At 39.6% G+C, this 21942-nt stretch overlaps 2 protein-coding genes across 3 annotated transcripts in view; one reads left to right on the top strand and one right to left on the bottom strand.

The window, feature by feature from the left end:
• The window catches only part of LOC149779663 (uncharacterized), an 83504-nt gene extending 63469 nt beyond the window's left edge, over window positions 1-20035 (top strand). For both annotated transcript variants that reach the window (XM_089940481.1, XM_089940482.1), the window contains 3 exons: window positions 14771-16111; window positions 16640-16664; window positions 17258-20035. In XM_089940481.1, coding sequence (XP_089796607.1) covers window positions 14771-16111; window positions 16640-16664; window positions 17258-17583 — 1692 coding nt within the window. In that variant the 3' untranslated portion in view covers window positions 17584-20035. The remainder of the gene's footprint in view (window positions 1-14770; window positions 16112-16639; window positions 16665-17257) is intronic.
• Window positions 1-21942, bottom strand: part of LOC149779661 (uncharacterized) — a 232750-nt gene that overhangs the window by 166525 nt on the left and 44283 nt on the right. The gene's annotated exons all lie outside the window — the stretch shown is intronic.

A 21942-nucleotide genomic window follows, 5' to 3' on the forward strand; every position in this document is an offset into this window, starting at 1 on the left:
AAGGGCAATAATATTTATTCATAATGTAAAAAATATGAACTCCGAGAACGCCGATCCCAATACTGAGGCGGAGGTCATTATTAATTACTCTGAAGACGTAGTCTTTGAAAAAAATACAGAACTGATGTCAATAAAACGATAGTAGGTAATTTTTGCTAAGGTTCATTTCAAAAGACCAGCGAGAAAATCCAATTTGCCCCGCCAAAATGTTTCAAATCGGGTTCCGCGTTTGCTAAGGTCGTTAGTGAAGCCTCGGATCAGGAGCAGATCCCAATTAATATTAAGAAAGTCCCGGGAAAGACCATCGAGATCGACAAGCGTCCAGACCTGATGCAGAGTGTAGGACTGAGTAGACATTATCAATAATGTTTTTTTAAGAATGTGACAGAATTTGCCAGATCCTGCTGTAAAAGTGTCACATGGTAAAGACCCCCAGTGGAGTGAGGAGTTTAATGCTTGTCTTTAGCAAAAGTTTAGTGGTTCTATGCTATAATAATGAAGTATCATTTTTGTCATCGCCATATATTTATTGCCATCATTTTGATTACTTTCATTTGCAAACAAAGTTGTTTTGCGAGGAAATATTTCACAATAACATTGTTCCTCCTTAACTCGGTTGGAACTTATAAGTTCCGATCATAAAAGCTGCATGATAAATATTGAACACAGTTAACTAAAATTAAGTATTCTATAACAAAACATCATCTCACGTAATGAAAAAGTTTTAATGAGAAATTGCAGGTGGCTATATTTATTTAACTAATTCAACAACTTCGTTACGGTTTGTACAACGGTGCCTTAAGGTCATGACGTTGCACTTTAGAAACGGTATTCATTGCGTCTCAAACACGTAGATACGAAAAGTCGACTAACTAAGGAACTAAAAATAGTAAATATGGAAATTTTATGTCATAAGGCTGATTTTCCAGTTAACTGGCTCATATATATATATATATATATATATATATATATATCCTTGTCATCGGTCGGTCTGCGGGAGACGATGGTGTAGCTCCAGAGTAAGCTTTGGTTTCTCTTTCTTTCTAGCTCACTTTTCAGCTCGCTTTATGCTTCTGTCTTCCTCGGCTACTTAAATGCCCTGTCTGACAGCTAGGCGCTAGGTGGAATGATCGTTAGCACAGCTCGCCCAGTCGTTGACATTGATGTTGACCGTCTTCATGTCCTTCTTGCAAACATCTTTGTAGCGCAGACATGGTCGTCTAGTCGGCCGTGCATCGTCTGCTAATTCCCCGTATAACAGGTCCTTGGGAATGCAGCCTGGGTCCATTCTCTTGACATGGCCGAGCAAGCGAAGGCGCATCTCGCTGAGAATGGAGAAAAGGCTGTTCATGTTGGCACGTTCTAAAACCTCTGTGTTGGGTACTGTTTCCTGCCACTGGATGTGCAGAATCCTTCGCAGGCATCTCAGGTGGAAGCTGTTGAGTTTCATCTCGTGTCTCGCATAGGTGGTCCATGTTTCGCTGCTGTAGATGATTCACCTGAGCACGCAGGCTTGGTAGACATGCAGTTTGGTCTTCTCGTTGAGGATGTGGTTGTTACAAACCTTCTGGTTAAGTCTAGACATCACTGCTGCTGCCTTGGCAATCCTGCCGTTCACCTCAGAATCAATGGAGAGTGAACTGGAGATGTTGGACCCGAGGTATGTGAAGTTCTCAACTACTTCCAAGTTGTACCCATCAATGGTGAGGGAGGGAGGGGAATCTGCGTCCTGTGCCATGACGTTCGTTTTCTTCAAACTGGTGGTCAGTCCAAATTCTGTACAGGCGTGGGATAGGCGGAGTACCAGCTGCTGCAGTCAATCTTCCGTGTGTTATGTCAAGGCTGCATCGTCGGCGAAGAACAATTCACGGATAAGTATCTTGTGACTTTAGTCTTAGCACGGAGAGGGGCAATGTTGAACAGCTTGTCGTCAGCCTTGGTATGGATGTACACTCCCTCGCTGCAGTCACTGAAGGCGTCCTGGAGAAGCAAGGAGAAGAAGATGGCGAAGAGCGTCGGCGCAAGGACACGTCCTTGTTTGACTCTGCTGATGACTTGGAAAGCCTCCGATGTTGCGCTATTGAAGCACGCTGTGCTATGCATGTTCTCGTGGAACGACGTGACGACAGGAAGCAGTCGTGGGGGGGGGGGACAGCCGATCTTCTGCAGGAGTGTGCAGAGTCCACTCCGACTGACCAGGTCAAACGCCTCCGTCAGGTCTATGAAGGCAATGTAGAGGGCCATCTGCTGCTCGCGAAACTTTTCCTGCAGCTGGCGTAGTGAGTAGATCATGAGTACAGTCGACATGCACACTGGGACTCTGGGTATACGCGGGAGGCTAGGATCTGCAAGCGCAATAAGGCAACACGGGCGAAAGCCTTTCCGACGATGCTGAGAAGGGAGATGCCCCGGTAGTTGAAACAGTCGCTACGGTCTCCTTTGTTCTTGTACAAAGTGACGATGTTGGCGTCACGCATGTCCTTGGGATATATCCCTGTTCCGAGCAGAGGCAGAGGGGTAAGAGTAGGGACTGGAGCAGTGCTGGTTTCCAGCTTTTGAGGACATTAGCGGAATTCCGTCGCTTCCAGAAGCCTTCCCACAGGCAGGGCAATCGATGGCTTTTCCGAGCTCTTACAGGATGGGGTGTGTGTCTACTTCCTCCATGAATGGCAGGTCTGGGATGGCGTCCAGGGCGACGTCATTGACGATGTCTTGGGTTGCATACAGCTCGAGATAGTGCTCAACATATCGCTGCAGTTGTTTCCCCTGGTCTGTGATGACTTCGCCCGTTTTGGACTTGGGGGGGGGGGGCGGTCTTATATGTGTGTGGGGGGGCTGTCGCCTTCTTGATACCCTCATATATTCCTCTTGCATCCCCGGTTTCGGCAGCTGTCTTTATACTGGTGCAAAGGTGCATCCAGTAGGTGTTGGCACAGAGGTGGGCGGTCTTCTGGGGGTTGTTCCTGGCAGTCCTTAGGGCTTGTAGTGTTCTGGAGCTAGGTGCAGCCATTATGCCGGTAGAGCTTTCCTCTTTGCCTCAGTCACGGGCTCCATCTCCTCCCAGTTGGCCTCCCACCAGTCGACATTGTTTCGCTTCCTCTTCCCGTAAGCAGTGATGGCTGAATTGTAAACACAGTCACGGAGGTGGGACCACTTGGAGTCGATGGTGTCATCAGGTGTCGCTTTAGTGAGAGCTTCCTGCAGTTTGTTGATGAACTGCTTTGTTTTCTCTGGGTTGCTTGCACAGCAGGTGCTGATGCGTGGGCGACCCTTCTTCTTGGCGAGGTGCAGCTTCTTGGGTAATATTCGCACCTTGCCGGCCACGAGGGAATAGTCCGTGTCGCAGTCGGCAATGTGGTAGCTGCGGGTGAGGAGGACACTGGCCAGTTATACACGCCTGGTGATGACGAGGTCTAGCTGTTGCCAGTGGCATAAACATGGGTGTCTCCATGACACCTGGTGGATCTCCTTGCATTTGAAGAAAGTGTTGGTCACACATAGGCTGTGGGAGCAGCACATCTTCAGCAGTTGCTGCCCATTTTCGTTGATCTTGCCTCTTACATAAAAGCCGAGACAGGTGGACCAGGCCTCATGGTCATCTCCCACTCTAGCATTGAAGTCTCCTAGTAAGTAGAGGCCTTCATTGTTTGGGATACTGGATATTGCCTGATCCAGAGCCTCATAGAACTTGTCTTTCTCCTCGTGGGTGGACCTGAGGGTTGGGGCGTACACCCTGAAGCTGTTGACCAGGCCTAAGGATGTTGACAGCCGGAGGGCAAAGATTCTCTCAGTACCTGATGACAGACGTTCAATGAAGGCGACTAGCGTGTTCTTTACGGCAAAGCCTACACCGTGCTACCTAGGTTCATCCGAGGGCTTCCCTTGCCAAACAAACGTGTAATTGGCTTCCCTGACGGTGCCGCTGTCAGCCAGGCTGGTCTCCTGGAGGCAGGCAATATTCAGTCGGGAGAGTTCTCTGTCAATGACTGCAGTCTTCCGTGCATCGTACATCTGCTGTAGGTCAGCGGTTAATCCAGGACACATGGTCATGATTTTTCAGGTTGCAAAACGAAGGGCTGGAGTCCTCTTATTTCTTCTTTGAGTCTTTCCAGATGCAGAGTTTGTGGCCCACTTGTCGAGATGGTTCTCTAAGTTCCACGCGCCAAGTGAAGTAGGCAGGCCATGGCGGGCAGCACCTTACTGACTTGGGGCTGCCCAGCTTGAAGCGGGCGGTATCTGTCCAGTGAGACATGGTCATCTCTCCCACCGTCCGAAGTAACCCCTGCCACTTGAGCTTTGATTTAGACTTAGTATTTGATTTGTGTGTCTGTCTGTTTGTGTTATGCGGAACACAACAAAGGTGTAGTGAAAATTAGGCAAAAAGTGACATGTCTTTCATGATCCAAGGATTTTAGTTAACCTTTGCAATGAGCTATTTTCTCAGATAATATTGACAACTATGTTAGGGCTTGCTTTTGTCTTTGTGAAACATTATTACTGATAGAGTAACAAAAATAGTAAGTGTAATATGCCGTTTCGCCCTCTTTTGCCGATTTTGGGCCCTGATACACGTTACAGCCTCTATGCCCCATTACTTGGTTGGCAAGTGTGCTACATACTTTGTGCATCCTATGGATGTTTAGCATTAATAATCCACGCAAACAACCAGTCATGGGAAATGGAGATTTATGTCGTATATCAAAGCCCCGAAAAGCTAAAAGGGGGCAAACACTTTGTAGATAAACCTATTCTTGCTTCGTACAACCCATGGATGATCAAAACACATACTCGTTTTTGTGGATGTATACCGTATCAATATGTATCCGTGGCAAGCAGCCAATACTTTAGAGTATTTTCTACGATTTTTATTACGAAGTGTAATACTTTTTAATCCTCATCATGACGATGGGTTTGTTCAAGTGCCTCTACTATTTCAAGCATGTCAGCTTTTATTGTACCTATTGCTATTTCATAATAACGCTGACGTGCAAATTGATTCAGTTCTTGAACAGTTACTTTTGTATTAACGACCGGTGGTAGATTAGTAACCGCTGGTGGATTCAATGTAAGTATGGGTCTTAATAATTCAAGTATGTAGGCCTGTGGCAAACAACTTAGTACGGGTATTCATATTATTGTGCGATTTGCTTAAGCTGAAGTACGGTTGGCATGCTTATATAAGGGGAAATCTTCTCTAAGAAACCGTCAATAACATGTTTCGATTTTTGTATTTTTCCATGATCAGAAACTTAAATTGATTTGATCCTAGCTATTATGCAATTTATTCCGCGTATGTCTATGCAATCACAGGTGTTTGTGGTTAACGCGCCTGAAAATATTCGCGAACGGATCCACATGGCCGGCAAAACTGATTACGTGATTTGATTCCGTTTAATACATGGTGGAGTACATGGACTTGTACGTAACAATAGCATGTGTGTTTTACAGTATTTATAGTGGCATGATATGCCGCAGTGTTCATATTTTCCAAGGTATACACCAATGTCATTGGTTTAATTCAAGTAGAAACAGCCATGTAAAGGTTTGCAAACACAACAGTTTTTGTGTTTTATTTGTTTGTCTTGAATATGTTTGGTATTTGCCTTTGGAAAAGACTAATTAGGAGTCCAAATCTCTCAGGCTTGTCAGATACTAGTTTGCATTATATCTTTTATCCAAGACCGATAGTTCATTGTAACTACCAGCACCAAGAAAGAGAAATCCTAACAAAGAGACAAATCTTTGTGGTGTATTGTTTGATCGGTGCTGCCATTGCCAATCTGAGTTTGCAACAAGGAGACAAATAATTGTGAACCATTTTACGGAGTAGTTGCATCGGTTACCTTCTTCCCAATCCTTCCCTGAAATAGCCCTATAACGGCAACAACGGGACTTTTGCGCCCAACTTCAGTCACTCTCCGAACTGTCACCACCCCTAAAACAACCACAAGTACAATCCTCTTTTAAACACTTCTCTGACCGCTGACCCCTCGGACTGAACTCTGGAATTATGAACAACCAATTCTATTTAATGTTACCCCGTGTCAGTTCCATGGGTGAGTTTCCGAATAACACATTATGTTGTTTGAAGGCTAAAGTACCTCAGGCCATCCGATTAGACCAGAAAGACCATTGGGAAGTGTCTTTGGTTGAAATGATTCACCCTACACAAATCTAAAACATCGTTGAAAATCAAAACACTTTCATGACGACCAATTGCAACAAAACGTAGACGAATGCGTCACTGCAGGTGACTCTATGAAAACACAGGACTCCAAAACTAAACGGTTCACCTATGTTTGAACCATTCCTGCACAATATTATTTTAGTGGTCAACATCTGGTGAACAAGATAGCTGCCAGCATCAATGTAATGTTTGGCAAAGCACTGGACAAAGCCAAACAAGGTGTCACCATCGAGTACCATAAAGTAGCTCGTCGCCTGCTAATAAAATTTTCAGAGGAGAAAATTTTGGCTATGACATTTTGTCCTAAATTGTATGATATTTTGGGTGGAGACACCAAGATCATCATGACTAAAAACGAAATACCAGGCATTACCGGCAACTTGGATTTTGGGAAATATTTTGGATTCCCTGTAGAAATGACCAAAGACTAAATTTGATCATTGTGTACTCCGATCATGTGGAGTAAAACATGATGGGTCACACCTACGTACCGTTACTGCGAGTCATTCCTTTCAAAGTGAATTCTGTCTTGAGAGCTGACGAGGAAAGTTGAAACACCCATCACATTCACCGCAAATTTGTACATCTTCCGTATTTACCCGACAGTAAGTCTTATTTCGACACTGTCAACATTGCTATAAAAGAATATTTGGGACAAAATAATCCGTTCACCAAAGGGAAAGTCACGGAAAAACTCCATTTTCGAAAACGATTCTTTAACAACTCGTAAGTCATGTATCCTGTGTACCAAGGAGTCGCTTGACAACGAGGGCACGGTTTAGGACATATGTTGATATCTGCCTTTCGTTCTGTGGCCCTCGTTTTGACACCGATGTTGACACGAGGGTTGCACGTCTTGAAAGATGCCGCTATGACTCAAGGCAAAGAATATCTCCTTAATGCTATCATTGACAAACAAAACCCCTAATAAGCCTCCATGAGAGCAGGTAAAACTGTCTTGCTTTAAACTGGCAAATACGTTTTGGGCCGAGGAGATACTCCTATAAATGCCCTGGACGCTGCTAGGCGAGGCATTCCTGCCTCCCTGACGCCACAGCAAGGACAAGGCAGAAAGAGACGCAAAAAAGTACCACTCCAGAGAACTTAATCCCCCAAGAGCTAGAAATACTAAGAAAAGAAACGTCAGAGTATTAGACATCTTTGAAAATTAAATCACAGAGAAAAGTGATGCACCGAGAGATTGCGCATGTTCTGAGTCGGAACTGGATTTGTTTGTTATGCCACCCACTATGATGACGATGCAAGAATTCCAATGGATAGAATTTCATCCCGTCTCCGCTTTGACGGATTCAGCTGCCATCGAGTTTGAAAACAAAGGACAGCCCGAAGATTACATCGATCTGAATAGCAGTTACTTGTACCTGAAAGTCAAGGTGATCAAAACGGACGACAAGGTTCCAGGAGCCGATGCTAGAGTAGCTCCTGCCAAGAATTTCATGCATTCCTCTTTCAGCGAAGTAGATTTGTACTTGAATAACAAACTGGTCAGGAGTAGCATGGATACTTACCCTTACGGAGCTGACCAGGAAAATCTCATGACGTACGGAAAAGAGGCCAAGAACACTCTTCTGGATGCTTGCGTTGTATGGCACCTGACATATCACGCGAAGACAAGATTAATGACACACCCCTGACAGTAGATGACGATCCTCATAATGTGAGTTTTAACGACCGTCGTATTAAAATCCTGAAAGTGCGTAGTTTAGAACTGTTGAATCGTTTGCATTTAGACATGTTGTTACAAGTATTTGCTGAACTGAGTGGATATCCGCCTAAGACTGCATCGTAGCAGTACCGTTTTCGATTTGATGGCTCATGTTGACGAGTACAAAACCATGATCCAACAACCCAGACTTTACGTCCTCCTCGTGGAAACGTTACCTAAGTGAGAAACGACATCAATCGCACTTTGAGCAGAACGACCGCCAAGTATCCGTTACGACGCGTGAAAGTGAACACTTTCACCATTCCGGCTGGTCTCTGATCCAAGATCGATGATCATCTGAACCAAGGACAGTTACCCAAACGTTTAATTGTTGGTATCGCTAGTAGTGCGGCCCTCAACGGAGCCCACGATCAAAATCCTTTCCAGTTTGAACACTACACAGTGTCCAAGATCGAAGTCAATCGCAATGGCAAATCTTGTGCACCAGACCCTTCGAAACTAACTTTACCCTAAAGAATTACTTGAAAATGTACTTGTCCAAGTATAAAGCCATGGGACAGATAGGGACCAGGATTACGTACGACGATTACGCAGGGGATTACACTTTGTGGGCTTTGATTTCACTCCAGACCAAGGCAGCGACGACGGGCATTTCCACCCTATCAAATCTGGTCAACTGCGTGTGGAACTTCAGTTTGCAGAAGCTCTACTCCACGCGGTGAACATCATCTTGTATGTCGAATTCGACAATACTATAGAAATCAACAGCCTGAGAGAAGTCATTCTAGACTATTAGAAGATATGGAAGACTCTTAACATCTTTGAATGATGGAAAACCTTTGGAAATGAATGGGATAATATCATGGAAACCGTGGAAGACAAAGAAAACATAGTGATGAGGTCCAGATGGCCAGAACAAGAACAATATTTAGTGTCCTGTTTTGCAAACACCTGGCAGATAAAATTACAGAATTGACAAAGAAAGATTGCTATGAATGTCGAAACGATCATCCCAGTCAAAATCAGCACGATACATGTCCAATGTTGAGTCAAGAAGAAGCATTGGATGAGTATCGGTATTACTCCTGGGGTCTCGTCTTGAAAGAAGCAGTGTTACAGCAGTCGTATGAAAACTTGCATGATCATTCCTCTCTTCCACTGATTGCTCTAGAGATCCATCACATCGAAGCTCTTGGCTCAGAGTGCAGAGACGAAGCGAAGAAACGATTACTTGTCAGAGATTTTCAAGCAAAAATTCAGGATTGAATTGATGACTTACCTGTGAAATCAGGAGAAACAAAAATTTGATACCTGGGAACTTTATTACCTTTTAAACAACAGCTCGTACACTGCTTCTTGGAATCCTGTCGTGTGTGCTAAATATGAACTGCCTAATTGCAAGCCTAAAGACCATCAAGCTTATGTCATCAACACAGGTGACAGTCATCTCCCAGGTACACAATGGATATTCGTCTACTTTCCCGACGATGATTGTGTGGAGTATATTGATTCGTATGGATTGCCGCCTTTAGAAGACGACATCATTGACTAAATGAAAAGAAAGGCCCAGACGACACTACTCAATAACGTGAAATTACAAGGCACAAATTCCATGGCGTGTGGACAATATGTATGCATTTTCTTCATCAACTCAGTCTTGGATATTCCTTAGAACATTCAGGGACTTTTTTGATCGTGACTCTTCTAGAAACGACGAAAAGTTGGTCGATGATTTGTGATTATTATGAATATCTCTTGTCTTTAGATAGAAAATGTAGTGTACATCAATGGTCCAATGACCTCCCTCAGTGGAGGTCTAGCTTGACTTCACAACGTTGTCAACCTTGTCAAAAAAGTGCTTTTGTGAAAAATTATTTTATTATTAGTTGTTGGTTGTTTCTTTGTTAAATAACAATGTTCTTTGATGTTATATGTTGGTTAGTTGTTGCTCTTTGGCTTCTCTCCTTCCCTCACCATGAAATCAACTATCATAGCGTTCCGACGTTAACAACCGTATGGATGGTTTCTATCGCTCACATCCACGCTTGAGCCATATAAAGCAGTGAAGTCTCCAGTCTGATCATCCATGGTTGACTCATTCACCTATGAAGGTGCTATCAAGACTAGCCAACATGAACGAAGCCTGCGTGAATTTACATCGTGTAAGGAAAAACCTGATACTTAAGCCTAAAGAGTTATAGAACATCAGGATACTGAAAGTAGTCGAAGACCTGATTGAAGAGGTCTTCAGAGAAGAAATCAATAAAGAGCAAGAATAATGGACCAAGAACTATAGACTTCAGAAGAAGCAGACAGAGCAGCAGCAGCAACAATAGCAGCAGGAGCCAGACAGAGACTTAATCTTACACAATTAATGATTTCCATCACCCTGTCAACAAAACAGCCCTTTTCAGAGCTAACCTAACCATCTAAAAAAGTGTGTGTGTGGGATTTATATTTTTAACATAGCTTTAAAACAATTTCAGTCATATCGCTACGATGTCTGCAGTGTGACAGTTTATAGTGATGTCTAGCACTGTGTCATCTTAACGCAGACATGTAGCATGATTTCCCACCCAGTGACATTATCCTGACACCAGGCCGACCAGTCCTAATACTAAACTCTTAATGCTGAGCGCCACACGAGGCAGCCATTAGTACCACTTTTGTATCTAAAAATAGAAATACTAGTCAAGTTGCCAATTTTTAATAATTGTGTGTGTGTTTCAGTATTGTTGTTTGTAAGTACAAAATAGAAGTGTCTTTAAGCACTTCATTTATTTGACTTTGTTTGAAGTTTGTCTATAAGCATTTCATTTCCCGAGCTTGTCATATAATGGGTTTGTAGTGAGTGGTCGCAGGTAGAAAAGTGCGTTTTTGTTTTATGTCAGCGTGTTCCATGTGATGGATGATGATATGGGTGTTGTTAGGTTTTGTGTCAGGCGGTGTTTTCCTTCACGTCCGCGACTTAGAAATATAAAGCAGAGCGTTCGTTAGTTTGGCTACCTATTGTCAACGAGACAACATTCAAGATGAGCAGACTTCAAAAACTGTTGGAACTTCAGATGCAAATGGAGTATACCAGGTGACTCCTAGACGATCTGGCTATTGCAGAAGCAGCCCAGCTGGAAGAAGAGGAGGAAAAAAGAAGATGCTAAGATCTATGTATGAGGTGAAGCCGATGGTAAGTAACCTCCACAACTACTACCAGTACCACAGCCACTACTGGCACCACAGCCACTACCAGCACTACAACCAACGAGAGCCGCTGGCCCCCAGATGGAAAACTGGGAGGAGGAATTAAAGGGGTTGGAAAGATAGCAGCAAGAGTGGGAGCCGCAGCGCAGGCAGGAAATAAGGAGACCTCATGATCGACGGGTGTGGAATAGAAGGAATAGAAGAAGAAGACAGAAAAGAGCCTTGACTATTCCAAGTTTGTGTGCCTTTGTGTGCTTGTATTTTTTCTAAACAAAAAATTGTTCCTGCACATTGTGGATAGTTTATAATGGGGTTTTTCTTCCCTTCTGTGCTGATAGAGGGCACTATGTTATTTTCTTCCATTCTGTGTTGATAGTGGATAATATGTGGAGTTATTGTAAGGGGTATCTTCCTTCAAATCCGTGATTCAGGAATATAAATCAGAGCGTTCGTCATTCGCGCCATTAAAACTTTAAATAAACAAAGATGGCTTCTAACCACCTTGACAAAATTAATACGTTGCAAGAGCCAGTAGACGATTTGGGTATGGTGGAGGAGATAGTGGTAAATATGGAGGATGGAGTGTAAAGTCCCCACCGTCTTAAAATGAAAATCAACAACTTAAAGAAGACGAAGTAAAAACTAAGAGTGTTAAAACAGGAAAATGAGGAAAAGGAGGAGGAAGAGGATAAAAAGAGAATGAGAGCCTGGAATGAAAAAATAGAAAAAGAAGAGGATAATGAAAAGAGCAAAAAAGAGGAGTAGTAGAAGACGAAAGCTGAGAAGAAAAAGAAGAATATTGGAGAGAAAATAAGTTGGTGGAAGAAAAGAACAAATTAGAAGACAAAGAAGAAACCCCAAATGCCATTTTCAGGGCCACTCCATTGCCACGAAAAAATAGTTATTAGTTTTGCCTTTTTGGGCCTGTGTTTGTGTATTTGTTATGTTTGTGTGATATGTCTATGTTTCTCTCTATAAAGAAGTTTTATGTCCCGCACCACCAAGCGTTTTATAAAGTTATCTGGCCCGCCCCGCCAGCGTTCTACCTTTTCCCGCTGTGACTGTTTGGCCCGATTGAGGTCAGCCATTTGCAACATTGTTGCCAATATCCAGTACCGTGACTTCACCCAACCTGTTCCGTTCCTATCGTCCCTATACAAAGCCAACCTATACTCAACTTTCCATTGTCCGTAAAGTGGCCCAGGAGGTCTTGTAATGGACATTCCCATTGTTCGTATAACCTTTGTCCATAAAGTGGCTCAGGGGGTTTAGCTTCACTAATGGTATTATTTATTTCTTGCGGGAAGGAAAGTTTGAAACTTGATTTAAAAATTCGGTAGGGACATGATTCATGGAGACAAAGTTCTTGTACAGAGAGGCAATATTCACAAATAACCCAAACATAGTCCATTATTGATATGAAGCTGTAAAAGTACTAATATAGAAACATTTAATTTTCAGTATTATTGAATCATTAAGACGTCAAAAAGAAGAATGGTTTTATTTGATTTTAAATAGTCATCAAACTTTAACTCATTTTGGAGACAAAAATCCAAACAATACAAAACTATCTGCAATGCCTTTACGTTTTCGTTTGTTCCTTATATTTCTTGCTGAGTATCATTGAGCATACTTTTTATTTGTTTGTTTCTTGGGAATGAAAGACAGACTGGAATGAATATATATCACACGAAGACAGAGCAGACAATAATATATACCGCAGTAGATACCTTATATATACTTATATAAACTGCTGTTGACAAACGTGTTTAATATACGAAAATAGGTTAAAACCAAACAGTTTAAATCATAATTTTTAGTGATATTAACCTTGTTGAGGTTTCACTGTTGGTATATTGGCAAGGTAGAATGTTAGCTGATATTGTTTTTGAAAATATAATTCTTGCGGTGTATTAAAGTTAACGTTTGTCTTGTTTCCGGACGATGACTTAAGTTCTTCTAAACAGAATTTACACAACTTGAGACACATATGTCCCTCAGTCCAAAGAAGAACCATTTCAGATTTGGTTATATTAACTCCTAAAGCAATGTCACTGATGCCTAAAAATGTATTCTACCTGTGCATTACTTATTCGGACGATAATTTAAGTTATAACGAACATATCTAAATCCGAATATCGTATGTGGATCACACAGTGTAAATTATAACCCTATTGACTCTGTGTCCAGAACTTCAAGGTTAAGGTCTCTGTTGGTTAAAACGGTTTTGCTATGCATTTCATTTTGTATGCAGATGATAGCATACATTCTCAGGAACGTATTCGGATGTAACTTGGTACCCCTTTTCCTGTGAGTCAAAGAAAAAATCCTGTAAATTTCAGAGCCCGAATAATCCAGTTAACGGTCCCTAAAACAAATATTCTGATGATAACTACTGGTGAACACATTCAATGCACTGCGATACATGCATTTATCTTAGCATAAGAAAAGAACCCAATTTATCTTGCGGACAATATCCCCAAGGTTATTGTCATTTACTAAACAAAACATAGGTTTTGCTTATGCATTTCATTTTCGGATGATAGCCTATCGTCCATTAACAAATTTAAGTGAAATTTGGCCCTTTCATATATAAGTCCAATGAAACTCCCATTGATTTTAGGTTTGTTGATCAAATGACAAGGTCACTCTTTCAAACTTAGATTTTGTGCTATTTGAGTTCTAGATGGCATAAATTAACAAATTTAAATATTTTTTCTCTTTTTTTATTGGAAGAACTCCAATAATTTGGGTGTCAGGACCCCTAAGATTACGTTTGCAGTCATCAAAATAGATGTATGAATTGCGTTTTGTCTTTTGTCAAATGACATTATCACTATATAACGCACTTTTGTCAAGATGTACATGTATTCCCCTCTGCAACAGAAAGACCCCTAATAGCTTTATTGTCAAGAGTGCTATTACTAAAAATAGACTTGGCGTTCTATTTATCAAATTTTAGAAAAAACCTGTACATGTATTGTGATCCTTTTATTTCTTTAGAAGGAACCCTATCGATTTAAAGGTATGTGGCTTGATATTCAAGGTCTGTTTTATTTTTAAAAAATTCCCTTGCATTTTATTACCGGATAATAACTAAGTTTCTCTGTAACTAAAGAAAACCTAGCACATATGCTACTTTGCCGAGAAAGAATCCCGAATTGCTCAGGTCTTTGGAACTTACAGGCCAGTAGGAAATCCTAGCTGGATGAAAATTAGCCAAGGAGTTGGAAGTCTGTACTTGACTTTTCTTGTGATGCAAGCATACTGAAGACATTATATTTATCCAACTAACTTTATGTTGATGTTCGCGGTACATTTCTTGATGCAATGTTTTGCGATTTCATCTTCTTGTCTAAAAATAGATTTGTAAAATCATGGTCCTATTTTAACAGACGTTGAGTACTTCCACAAATTGAGAATTATGAGTAGTCATAGGCGTTTGTGTTATATATTAGTAGTAAAATGTCGTCATAAAATCTGTATCGTGTTTAAACATTTAGCAAATATTTGTCGTCTCATTAAATTTTCTAAAATACTATGCTCGCTGAAATTTTGTGACTTACATCATGCAACAGAATACAACAAAACAACTTGAAACTACGGTAAAATGGATCCTAACTACTGCTACTACTACTACTTATAATAATAATAATAATTCTTATTCTTATTCTTCTTCTTATTATTATTATTTTTAGAGTGAAGAAGAAAAGGCCAATCAGATTCAACATCATTTTGATGGAATAAGTGAACTCCTTCAGGGTAACGCAGTTGCTAGGATTGTTAACGAAAAAACTTTTGCTGTCAGCAATCTTGAGGAGGATCCAAATATACCTGAACTTCGTCAGACAATTCTCAACATAGCCAAGTCACAACCTTACTGGAATGAGGAACTGCCAGCAAAATGGATTCAATTAGAAGATCGTTTAATGGAGGAACGGGAAAGGGGGAAAGTTATAATAACTTTTGATGATGTGGTCGATATAGACAGAACCTGCCCGGCACCAATATATGACCTCAGGCAGCTAAAACTCTTTTTAACATACCAAAATAGTATCGGAAATCTGGTTTATTATGACCAACAACCGATACAGGACACAGTCGTTCTTGACCCCCAGTGGATCGTAAATGCTTTTTCTAGTCTCGTGGCGGACGTAAGATGTTCAAAAAAATTTGGAGACCTTGATGATAAGTGGATTCAAATGACAAAGACAGCCATCATGACTGATTCTTTAGCAACACAAATTTGGAAAACAAGGAAGGACGATTTGTACATCAAATACCAGAAAGAGCTCCTCAGTTACATGGAAAAACTGGGCATGATTGCAAAAGCAAGGATAGTATCGGAAGACGGTCAAGAGGAGGAGGAATTGTCTATTTACTTCATACCATGTCTTCTGAAGACGGTTCCGGATGAGAGTTTCTTATCTTGTGGCAAGAGAAAAGATTCGACATGTTCTCCGGTACTGTGCTTTACGTTTGAGAAGAACTTTCTGCCACCATCAGTTTTTCACCGCCTTCTAGCTACATGCATTGCTAAATGGCCTGTGTCCAGGCAAGGCAGAAAGTTTCTGATGTTTTGTGGATGTGGTATATTTGATATATCGACTGGGGCATCAAGACACCGACTGACAGTGCTTCATCTCGGTGACGTAATTGCTATTAAAATTTCCCTGGTGTCTTCTTTCATGAAAAATCTGGATGGAAGACTTTGTGATCAAGTACGACGTTTTGTCGACAGTACGCTGAGGAAAGAATTCAGCCGATTTCTGTCACATACTGGACGAAAGGAAACAATGTCAAAAAATTCTAAATGTGAAGCTGAAGAAGAGGAAAGAATAATTCCATTCAAGTGTCGAATCCTCTGCCCTGACATTGAGGATATCTGTCTCGCCTCTGAAAACGAGGGTCTCATAGACGTTGAGGAATTGTTGGTGGCCCACGAAGAAGGGCAATATAGTTGTATTGAACATTCTGACAGGCACGAGCCACATATTATTGACACAAGAGATGTCCTGAAAGATTGGTTTCCAGACAAGGTAAGGATCGGCTGGACTTCACACACACACACACACACACAACACAACACAACACTCACACACACACACACACACATATATATATATATATATATATATATATATATATATATATATATATATATATATATATATATATATATATACTGGGCATGTTTAACATTTGAAAATATATGATTTGCTATGATGAGACATTTTGATAGTTTTAATTATTTCCTTTTTATTTATTTTTATTTTTCTGTTTATTTATTGCAGTTAATTAAACTTTTCACTCTTATTTCAATAATTATGTTTCAGTTAACTATTTTTTTACCATATTCATATCCCATAAACAAGATTATATTAATCTTCATTACGTTCTGTTAAAGAGCGTTTAGCAGTGAGATAAATTATTCACGGAATTTTTATTTTATTTATTGTAGATATGATGAAGATTAAGTCTCATTTTTGATTGAATCAGTGAAAACAAGTAATCGTCATTAAGAGATTATTACTATGTCTTAACATAAAATCAAACTCGTATTTCAGGTTGGAAGTGGATGTTCACCTTTCGGTAAGAATACACATTAAATTGCTTTTCATTTGTCTCTTATGGCTAACATGGTGTAAAATTCTTATGGCTTGTATGTTGTAAAATTATTATGGCTAATATGGTGTAAAATTCTTATGGCTAATATGGTGTAAACTTATTATGGCTAGTATGGTGTAAAATTCTTATGGCTAGTATCGTGTAACATTATTATGGCTAATATGGTGTAACATTATTATGGCTAGTATGGTGTAAAATTCTTATGGCTAGTATGGTGTAAAAGTCTTATGGCTAGTATAGTGTAAAATTCTTATGGCTAGTATGGTGTAAAAGTCTTATGGCAAATATGGTGTAATATTATTATGGCTAATATGGTGTAATATTATTATGGCTAATATGGTGTAAAATTCAAACTCACTACTGAATACTAAAACAGCTAGTTCATGAATTCAGACGAAATTACTTCGGGCCGTACTGCTTTATTGTCCGTTTGTTTAGCATTGTATTAAAACACTGGAGACGAGTCTCTAAGTCACAAATGAAATTCTCTGGATGAAAACAATATGATGCATTGAAAAATGACTTGCACATCAAATCTTCTTTCATTTTTATTGCAGAAACCATGTGCGGACGGCTGGGGGATGTGACAGGACAGGAACACGACAAGCCCCTCTCAGATTTACAAATGTCTAGAATTGCAAGGTGCATCGGAACTGGATGGAAGGGGTTGGGAATAGAACTCGGTTTGTCAAGTACAGAGATAGACCACGTCGAGGAGGATTTCCCGAAAAATGTGTGTGATAGAATTTACCAGGTGCTGAAGATATGGGCACAAAAGTCTGGAAGGGAGGCGACTTTCGGAACATTAATTTGTGCAATTAAAGACAGTAGGTGTAGAGTAAATGAAGAGCAATTTAAAAATGTCCTGGAGGGAAATGTCTAAATTTCGATAAAATGCTTCTCTTGCTTTGTAGGGAACGGTATATCCATGTACAATTCATGGAAGCTACAGTTATCAAAATATTTTGCGAACTAGAAAAGTGTATTGTTTGCCGGGAGCATATTACTATATGTGTGGTTGTATAAATGCAAGCGGTATATGGAGACACACCCTGTGGTAAATCCATGAAGCCTTTTCTTCCTTTTCGAAATATAAATGTACAGGTTTTAAAGATAACGACATACTTTAAATTTTTAAATGATACACTAAAGCTTTTATTTATTTTAATAGACATTACAAATCAACTTATTATCGTATAACGTGCTTAATTGCAATCGGTATCCAAAACCTTTCAATATTTTAAAGGTTATGGAAAAGAGATTTACTCCTTAAGATTCAAAATAGTGAAAATTACATTCAAATTAACTAACCAACTATTTCTTTTTCGAGGCTAACAGTTTCAACATTTTTCCTGCTATCATTTTCAGTCTCTTAAAATTCAGTCGTTAATGACTTAAAATATTTTTCTTGCTGAACTACAGTAGTAACACGAGGTAGGGTAGTTGCAAAATATATGACAAATAATACAACCATAATAAGGCTTCATTCCGTTAGGTAAACGGTCATACCAGAAAACTTATAAAAATGGTACTAACAGTTGCTAGGCGCTCAGCATTAAGAGGTTAGTGTTAGGACTGGTCTGCCTTGTGTCAGGATAATGTGACTGGGTCGGACACGATGTTACGTGTCTGCGGCATGATGCCCCAGTGCTAGACATCACTATAAACTGACACACTGCAGACATCGTAGCGATATGACTGAAAAATTGTTAAAGCTACATTACAAATCCAAATCACACACACACACACACACACACGCCGTTCTGGAAACGGTTCAGGAATGGTGCATGTCGAAATAGCATGGTAATTACGAATCATCGAATTGTTTTTAGGTAATTGTTGTATGGTTGTAGGGTTTAACACCATTTTTCAGTATAAGATAGGCTATATATAGCGGCAAGTATAAATGGTGGAGGAAGAACCCGGGCAGTGGACGACAGTGATCCGTAACGGTAAGCGCTTTAGACCACTCGGCCAATCGGGGCCCCTTCCAGGTTATTGTCAACGTTTGTTGTATTTTTTCTGAGATCAACCAATTTTTAGGTTTCGTTTGCTTGGTTCGTTAATTGGGTATAGCAGGCAATAAATGTGTCGTTCCTCGGATTATATATTGTACAGGGCCTGTTATTATAATCTTTCGCTTCTATACAATTTGATTACCTTGCACAGAAAAGAGTATAATTCTATTTGTCATCTCTGCATGGAAACTAGCTGTGGAAAAGGATTTGTCGAAAGAAGAACCAGTCTCTAGAAAGATCCAGTTTTAGTTGCTATATTTTAACGTGAACCTGGAAGGCACATAAGCCAATAGTTGATGATTCTGAATATTTTGTGTAGAATCTAAGGCTTCATCGCATTATAATTTCAAGTCTAATCAATTGTAATATAATTACAATTAGCTAAGCATTGAATTATGTACAGTTTCTTCCTAATTTTGATTTGTGCTTTCTTAAGTAGTTGCATATTTAGTATATGTCACCTTTCTTCACAGTTATATAATATATAATACAATATATACTGACAAACTGTTTAGTTTATTTGTAAATTAATTACATTTATTTCCTACAATTATTAACGTTATACAAGGATACATTTGAGATCTGTCTTTGAATGGACTTCGCGCAATATCTCAACGTTAAGTAATAATTACATAGTATCTGATTTTCATATTTCAAGGAGAAATATTTGTAAAGTCACAAATTGTATCACATTCTTCCTTATGTCATGCAATATACCAATTGAGTGCATATTTATCTTTTTACCATGACATAATTAATTCCTTACTTTGATTTGAATTAATATCTTTATTAATGATTTCCTTACCCTGCTTCTTTGCACCTCCACCCAGACCATCAACCCTTTAATCTCTAAAGAAAGAGCAGAGTCACACAAAACTCCAGAATGCTAAGAAAAATTGGAACCTGAACTGGCTAATTATGCAGACACACACACACACACACACACACACACACATATATATATATATATATATATATATATATATATATATATATATATATATATATATATATATATTCTAATATGCATGTTACTTATAAATTCAACATTTGCATTTTATTACAATTTTTATACGGTAATTACTTTCTTTACTCATTTGACAATATGAGCATTCTCTTATCATTTTAATGATTATTTTCTCTTATTACCACTCTCTTGGTGAAGAATAATTCGCTATATACATGTATGTCTTGCTTTCAAATATATTAATTGCTTTCTTCATATAATGTGCCACATTTATGTTTATGATAACAGAGTAATGGTTGAATGCTTATTAACATGTAGTATAAATAAAAGCATAGCGGTTATTCTCTCAAGCGTTTTTTTGTGTGTTCTTTTTTTTTTTTTTGTTTATCTGTAAACATGCAAGTATATGCTAATACAATCACCTTCATTAGCTGTTGAATAGGATTAATCAAACTATTTATTTTACCAACTGTCTCAAGGAACGAAATGCTGCTGCTAACGATGCTGATGATGACGACGATTCAAGTAAGACACTCAGTTTCATTTTAATTTCTTCTTCAAATAACTACTTTGAATGAGACTTCAGGTTGTTGCAGAGCGTTGACTGGAAATATCAGAATTTTCTGACGATTTGGATGCAAATTATGTAACACTATTCCGGATACTTACACGACTCATATAAAACAATGGAATGCAACAAAGACCCTCGCAATCCTTAAACCATCTCCAAAGTCCAAAATGAACACGCATAGTCTTGAGATACCATGTACGTGTTACATAGTAGAATTGTAAGAACACGATGTAAAACTAGAAATGACAGCGATATTGAACTCATTAAGACAGATGTCATTGATAAACAATGACTGTATTTTAAATTTGAGCATGAATTTAGGTTGTCTTTGTTAGGTTGTTTCAAAACATAGGAGATAGGACCCAAGTTAGACACAGCTTCCTCCGTCTTGTAATTCGCTTTATTATTTTGATATCACAGTACTAAACCAAAGGAGAGAGAGAGAGAGAGTCGTCCGTATCCACTGTGTGCTCAGCTAACAACAATGTTACAGTCTTCATAATTACTTATCCCATTTGAAATAAAATATCGTTTCCGTTTCTACTATTTGCATCTTTCTTCAAAGCTTTCCTTTCTTTAAATAAGTGCTGGTGTCTCATAGAATATCGGATATACTCTCTCTCTCTCTCTCTCTCTCTCTCGTAGAGCACGACAAGTCAAAACTTAGCTGCCATCTATAAAAACTGTTTTTTTTTATTATCGTGAACAGTTAATTAGTTACTTGACCTCGAATTCTCCTTGAGACATTGGCCGATTAAGCTCGACAGATGACTGTTTACATATAAGTTAATTTAAACTGGGTGTAAAGTTGTGGGGTGTGAGGTTTAGGTTATTTTGCCTACAAAGCTGTACGCTACACAAGATCAATCAATATATGTTAGGTTATTCATACTTTGCGTGAATACTGATACATGTTTAAGTTGGTGAATAAACTTCGTACAAAGACGTAAATCATATTAAAATTTATATGAAAGTAATAAGACAGACATTTGATTGAACACTCAAAATATTGCGCACACTACACGTAGTTTTAAACATGGCAGAATTTTACTGCTTGCTCTCTCAAATTGATTTAAATTTAAAATGCAGATGTTTTTTCAACATGCGACCACTCTAATCCATGAAACAAGGAGCTGTGGTGTTGTTTTCAACGCGGTTGTCGTTCTTGTTGCTATTGTATATTTTGGAACTATGTTTTTAATGTGTTGTGGGTGATTTGGATTTTGAACGTAGCTTTAACAATTTTCCAGTCTGCAATATGGCAGTTTATAGTGATGTCTAGCGCTGGGGCATCATGCCGCAGACATGTAGCATGATGTCCCACCCAGTCACATTATCCTGACACCGGGCCGACCAGTCCTAACACTAACCTCTTAATGCTGAGCGCCAAACGAAGCAGCTGTTAGTACCATTTTTGTAAGTCTTTGGTATGACTCGGCCGGGAATCGAACCTACGACCTCCCACATGCGAGGCGGACGCTCTAACCACTAGGCCACCGGAGCGGTTTATGATTTTAAATAAGACTCCAGTACTGAATTCATTACTTCATGGCCTGAACTCATCTTCCTGATCCAGCGGTAACTACCTTAGGCCTACGTTTCAGATCACTCAGCAATGAAAATCCATACTTCTCAAAGTTGGTTACCTCCCCTCACACATCGATAATACCACTGAAACCACAAGTT

The sequence above is a fragment of the Sinohyriopsis cumingii genome, chromosome 17 (genome assembly GCF_028554795.1).
Source record: "Sinohyriopsis cumingii isolate HCF-2022 chromosome 17, ASM2855479v2, whole genome shotgun sequence".
Classification (NCBI taxonomy): Eukaryota; Metazoa; Mollusca; class Bivalvia; order Unionida; family Unionidae; genus Sinohyriopsis; species Sinohyriopsis cumingii.